Source organism: Cynoglossus semilaevis, chromosome 1 (assembly GCF_000523025.1).
Source record: "Cynoglossus semilaevis isolate Cse_v1.0 chromosome 1, Cse_v1.0, whole genome shotgun sequence".
Classification (NCBI taxonomy): Eukaryota; Metazoa; Chordata; class Actinopteri; order Pleuronectiformes; family Cynoglossidae; genus Cynoglossus; species Cynoglossus semilaevis.
The window spans coordinates 5,579,345-5,586,056 of NC_024307.1; the positions used below are offsets into that span (position 1 = coordinate 5,579,345).

Below are 6,712 nucleotides of genomic sequence, written 5' to 3' on the forward strand. Positions count from 1 at the left end.
GGCTCGGCGTACCATTGATGATTACGACTCAATGAATTGTGTTCTCTACAAACCGAACATGTGATTGTGTTCCGTCTGCCTGTCTCCCCGCTCCTCGTCCTCAAGTGCAGCCAGAGTGAAATATGGGGTGAGGATGGAGGAATTTCAATGGCTGCAGAAGCAGAAGTCTGGGGAAGATAGACCAGCATGTGGGTGTCGACACTCCACCCCCCCTCCTCCTCCCCCGTGCCTCCACCTACACAGCTCCTCCAACCCTAGGTTATAAGCTGCCAACAAGCTTCACACACCCCACCCCCGAAAAAAAGTCGGCTGCCAATTGTGCAGCTACTTACCTCCACACAGCCCAATAAAAAAGGAAACAAAATGCTCATTTCCAGGCACATATTAAACACACTTTGCCAGAATGGGATTGGCAAACCACGGAGCTTTTTCATTGGTCTAACAATCGTCAATATATATATATATATAAAAGGACCATTAAACAAAGATTCAAGCTTGATTGAGTGTGACCGCCGAGGCGACCGCAATCTGCAAATGTACAACAGACGTGGGCAAACGTGAAAACACAACGGATCCTCGGGACAATAATTTGTGCAAAGTGAATCAAAGGTTAGACTCTACCTAAATGCACTGATCTCTGGGTAGATTATAGAGCCACGGTTTTAATTCTTAACCCCGTGACAGACTGAACAAAGGGTACGGTTGTTTTGGAGAACATTACACCGCACAGTCGCAAACCTAAAACCGACATATGATGTTTTTCTTGGCAGCGAACTCCACCGGGATGGGAGTAAGTAGTACGTGTGAGCACAATGGTGAAGTTGGATGGAAGGGAGCAGCGTGGCTCGTATAGGGCGGCGGAGGTGTGCTGTGTGATAACTTTGTAGGGTGAGGTAATGGGAAAATAAAGGTTTTAAAATAGTTGCTGAAAGACAGGTTTTTATTTTAACCGTCTGGTATGTTTATGAGTTCATCTGAGTTGTCGTCATTTATAAACTCACGTTTCCCGAAAAGTTGATAAACTTCCTGTAAGGCCAGTAAAATCTCATGTACTTTATCTGGTAATGCACCAAAACCAGTAAAATCTCATGTACTTTATCTGGTTATGCACCAAAACTTTTACTACTAAGGCAAAGGGACGAGGAAAAGGTTTTTTAAGGGGGGTAAAAAAAAATTTGATCCTGAAATAATGAGACAGATGAGAAGTAAACTGTGTGTTGTCCCTTGTCCAATCAGATGGTTGACCCCGCCCACTACTGGGTCTTGAACCTGTAATGTGATAAGATTCAAGGAACTGGAAAATCGAGGCCAAGGATGAAAAACTTGCGCTAAACGTTTCTGACCTTTTCACCTTTGCATTTGTCTAGGATTGTGTTGCAGGTGTTCAGAGTTTAGATTTACTTTGACAAATTAAATCAACCACTTCAAAAGGCCTTGATCTTTTGTCTGACATCAAGTCAGAGTCAGAGTCAAGAACGTTACAAGAGAACAGTTTCTTTTTTTTTTTTATTTTGTGTACAGAAGTACACCAACTTCTCTGATGGTTACAGCTCATGTACAACTTCACATCAGTCTAAACTCTCTTTTTACCTTAAACGTTTTAATCTGCAGTATTTAAGTGTTTACTACAAGAGATTGAACTCCAATTTACATATATATTTACATATATGTAGTATACACAGTATAAATATATACTCTATGTATATATATATGTATATATATATAGATAAACATATATACATTTGTACGTAACTATATGCACATATATGTATATATGCATATTTAGGTTCTCTCTCTCGCTCGCTCTCTCTCCATATAGATATATATTAGAGAAAATATATACATATGCAGTATAGATAGAAAACATATATACACATATTTATACTGTATATATACTGTATATATATATATATAAACATATATATGCATATATACACACATATATACAAATATATGATGAGAGAGAATCTACACTTTATAATTAAAAAGGTTTAAGGTTGTAATTTGGTGGTTATGGTTGATTTATGGTCAAATGTAGGGTGTTAAAAACACTTCCAAAGCCCATAAATAATATTTGACAATACATTATAAAACACATACAAACAGTGACTCATCCAGAGCCATAGTAACTTTGATTAACATCATCTGTATCTGACGTGGACTCACCGAGTGCTACCGAGCACATCTGTCCCAGAGTGGAGAGCTTTCACCGGACCTGGGGTCACAGTGACGGTGGGCCGCACTTTAGGGTTGAGGGTGAAGCAGTCTCTGCCCAGCATCCTGTTGGCCAGGTTCAGTCTGGACAGCTGTGAGAAAAAGGAGAAGAAAGAGTTCAGCTGACAACTCTGAAGTCCAAACAACAGGATTACATGTCCATTATAAGAGAACTGTGTGCAGTATTAGTGGGTTATTGTTAGTATTTACTGTAAATGAGTGTTAATTCACATCTGTGTAGCTGCAGTAAGGCTCACAGCAGGAGTCTGTGATGATGAAGTGCTCATGTTAAAAGCTCCTCCACATCCACTACTTTATTCTCCTGTATCTGGAGGCTGGTGGAAATGTACACACAGCACATGGCACAGCTAGTCTCCACTCAGCACTAAACCCCGCTGATCCCTCCCTCCCTTCCACCCTCACCCCTCACCCCCCAACAGAATCAGCTATTATAGCTTGTCGGGGCCGAATCTGTTTACAACCACATCAGCACTTCTGCAGCGACTGCACCTCAGCACCGGCCCCGCTGCCCTGTGAACTGTGCTGCGTGTTGAAATCAAATGTACAAATTAATCACTCCACTCCGCAGTTTTATTTACTTTATTTCCTGCTGGGTAGCACTAAATGCCCAATGGGAAAACTGTGAAGCTGCCAAACATTTTAGTGTGCACAGAAATGTGTCAGCACACACAGGTTTACTGCCACCGCCTACAGACTCTCACTATAAAGAAGAGAGGCTGGGCTCCCTAATATATGTTTGCTCTGAATGACACAAAAACAACATGTGCTGTTGATGGAGGCTAGTGTTACAGGCGTTAGTAATAAAAATACCTGAAATCATTTATGCTAGGACATTAGCATCTGGCAGTTTAACTTATTAGAGGCCATGTATTGTGTGTCGTGCTACGCACAGTTACACAGGGTTTAAGTTAGGGTTTAACGTTAGTAAAATATTTGACCAATTGTAGGCCATAATATAAGATTTTAGAGGGAAAACGTTAGCAACCTGACTATCAAAATAGATTTTTAAAAAAGTCAGAAAAACAGCTGTGTATAATTCATTCAACTCTTATGACTTTTGCAGTAACATTGTGCCTATTACATCAGCTATTCTACATCTGTACATTCTTGGGACAAAGATTTAGCTAAAAATGGCTAAAATGTAGTCCAGTAGTAGGTTATATTTAGCCACAAAATATTTAAAAACAAAACTAATCAAATTACAAAAACAGGCAAAAGAGAGAGATTAGTGAAAAGCGCAACTCATTTGTGATTGTTAGCAAGGTTAGCATTTACCATGTCTAAATTCACAGCTGAAAATTTAATTGTAATATTTATACATTCCTACTATCAGTAGTTATCATAGTTAACACGCTAAAAGCTAGCCACAAAAGGTTAGAATAAGATGGGAAATAAATAAAAAATACCCAAGAATAACTACAAAAATAGCAAACAACCAACCAAACGCTAGTTAGCAAAGTTAGCATAGGAGGTGTCTGAATCAGAAAAACAGTGAAGTTACTCAGTATTAGCATGTAGAATAAACAGCTAACTTTAGCAAAAACCTGACCAAATGTTAAACAATGGCTTCTGACAAATAAGTTGACGACTGTTGTTGTCGTTGTTGTTCCCGTAATTTAAAGAACTGGCGTGGGTCAAAACCACCTGTAGCTTGAAATCAGAGGGAACATTTCAGATAGCGCTAACAGATCAGAGCAAAGAGCTAAAACTAAAAAAATATAAAAATAAAATATACGTTTTAGAATGTTAGCATGTTTTGGCCAATTTTAAAAAAGCTACAAAATAATAACCTCTGTTACCTGTTCAGCTAGACTCCCACAGCTTATTATTATTTATATTATTATATTATTGTTGATACAATCTTTAAAAGCTAAATATTACCGGACATTTTATTTTAAAAAAATGCTCCTTACCACATTTAAAATGGCCACAGAGAGTTATATTTTCTCCCCTGCTCCACACCTCTCCATGCACAGACACATAAATGACTGTGTATACAGTGCGTGGCCTTACTTGGGAGTGAATAATTATGATAACCTTGGGGGTGAACCAGTGAAACAGGGGTGTTGTACCAGTTTATAAAGGACTCCGTTTATTTCAGCCAGTGATTTAATGACTTCAGATACGAGTTCTAAAAAACACTGGACTGTTTCACTGTGAAAAATGCTGCTGCCCTGCCTAAGATTAACTGTTCGTAGCAAATATAGTAAACACCTTCCAGGGCAGGCAGAATAATGTAGAGTGGAAAGGAAGCCATAAAAAAAAAAAAAACTACAGTCTGTGTGGTCTGGTGCCATCACAAAAAAACTTTGACAGGAAAAAAAAAAGGGAACAGTGAGGCGGAGCAGGAGGGAGAGGGAGGAGAGGTAGCAGGGCTCACTGCGCCAAGTGACAAACCTTTGGGGAATATGGGAGAAGGTGGTGATGGAGCCTGTGAAGCTGCCGCTGCCCTGCCCGCTGCCAATTTGCCACATTCCTCTATTTATAAGCATCAATTACCACAAAAGAGCGGCTGCGTCTTAAGTATCAACAGAAATCACTCCCCCATGGTGCATCTGATAATGAGACCTCACACAGAGCCGGGGCTTGATGCGGCTCACCGCTGTTTGGGCCCAGCCAGCTTCAACTGCACGGTTCCAGACTCACCCCCGCACCAGCCCCAGCCCACAGGCTGCAGGCAAGCTGAGGGCTAGGGAGGAAGGTGCGCGGTGAGAGGCAGCAGACCCTCCGGCACCAACAGGTCTGCTGAATGAATGAGCAGCTAGCTGCTGCGCATCAGCGTGGGGTCAGAGCCAGGTTTACACATCAACAAAGAGAAATATCAGAGACCTCACAGTGAGAGAGTGACTACTGCAGCGGGGCCAGATTCCTCCGCCGTTCATGAAATGTTGCAGATCAGATTACCGTTGCTTAATAACTGCAACATTTCTATTCCAACACTGAGAGACTGAACTTCCTGCTCCACGTGGGCGTAGTCGTTGGTACGACAGGGTCACGGAGGGTGAAACATGATGGACTCACGTGCTGCGATAGCAGGTTGATGTGGCTGGAGCTGGCGTAGTGGCGGGCGACCTGCTTGTCTGCCAGTTTCTGCAGGGTTGAGATGAGAGACTGATGGTTGGACTGGGCCTGAGTGGACAAGGAGGTGAACTCCTTATAGACTCCTCCTGGGTTTGACTTGGGCCTCGAGGAGCTGCTCCTCCTGTTCACTGTAGATTGAAAGAAGGAGAAAAATCAGACAAGTCAAAGCCCAGATTTACAAAAGATTGAAAGAAGGAGAAAAATCAGACAAGAAAGTCAAAGCCCAGATTTACAAAACACATTTTTTTCAATGGACTTTACAGTTTGAAATAAGAATCAGAATTAGACATGAAATATCATTGAAATAAGAATCAGAATTAGACATGATCGTACTAAAAAAACACATTCAACAGGGGGAAAAAAAATGGAGGTACATATATATCAGGGGGGTTAAACTTATTTTGGTTGACGGGCCACATACAACCTAATTAGATGTCAAGTGGGCCAGATTTGTAGTAGTAGGTAAATTAGATATTTATTACTTAAAATAAAAAAAAATCACAAATAATTTATATTCAGGACATTCATATTTCTTCAAATTTAAATGTCCTGAATATAAATTATTTGTATATTTTTTCTATTTTCAGAATTCATCAAGCGGTCTAAAAACCCCAGCGGGCCGGTTTGGCCCCCGGACCGTATGTTTGACACCCCTGTTATATACAATCACTGCTGACAGTAGGTTTAACGTAACACAAAGTAAAGCAGAATCAGAGTAAGTATTTTGGCAACAGTGGGGAGAAAAACAGCCCTTTAACAGACTCAGTGTTGCCACCTGCTGACTTTATTATGAATGAACAAATACAGTAGGATCATTAATGATGGTTGTCAGGTCTGGATCACGTCCTGCAGTATTAGAGTCACAGCAACCTACAGGTAAAGACAGTGACAGCGAGAGAAAGCACTCAGTGCATCATGGGATTTCTCCCAGCGGTCTAGGCCTATAGGAGCATAACTAAGGGATCCTGTGGTTCCATAGCAGTGACCACACCTGCCTTTCACACCTGCCACACAGGCAGCAGGACTGGGGTTTGAATTGCAGAGGAACCACATACGTAGTGGCGCCTCCTGTGGCCGTATGTGTAGATCGCAAAGACTTAGAATGTGATTTCCCCATTGTATTATTTCAGGGTAGCTGAAGGCTCTGCCTCCCACTCTACTCTATACACAGCGATGCTACAAGATTTTAGCAGCAGAGAAGAACTTTACCTTGACCAGCAGAGGTCGGTCTGGAGAACTTCTGGCTGTAGATGTGTGTAGCACTCGGGAAGGAAGAGGGCGCTCCAGAGTGTGATGTCGGCGAGTTAAAGGACTGGATCCTCCTGAGCCCCTGAGTTGACTGCACAGTTGTGACGGCGGGGGGGGTGGGGGGACCCACCCCCCCCCCCGCGCCTGC

At 41.8% G+C, this 6,712-nt stretch overlaps 1 protein-coding gene across 1 annotated transcript in view; it reads right to left on the bottom strand.

Annotated features, from left to right (window-relative positions):
* Positions 1-6,712, bottom strand: part of ttll5 (tubulin tyrosine ligase-like family, member 5) — a 51,779-nt gene that overhangs the window by 8,436 nt on the left and 36,631 nt on the right. Inside the window, exons 26-28 of the mRNA XM_025059642.1 lie at positions 6,526-6,708; positions 5,257-5,444; positions 2,167-2,306 (exon numbers count right to left, since the gene is read on the bottom strand). Of these exons, the coding sequence (XP_024915410.1) occupies positions 2,167-2,306; positions 5,257-5,444; positions 6,526-6,708 (511 nt within the window). The remainder of the gene's footprint in view (positions 1-2,166; positions 2,307-5,256; positions 5,445-6,525; positions 6,709-6,712) is intronic.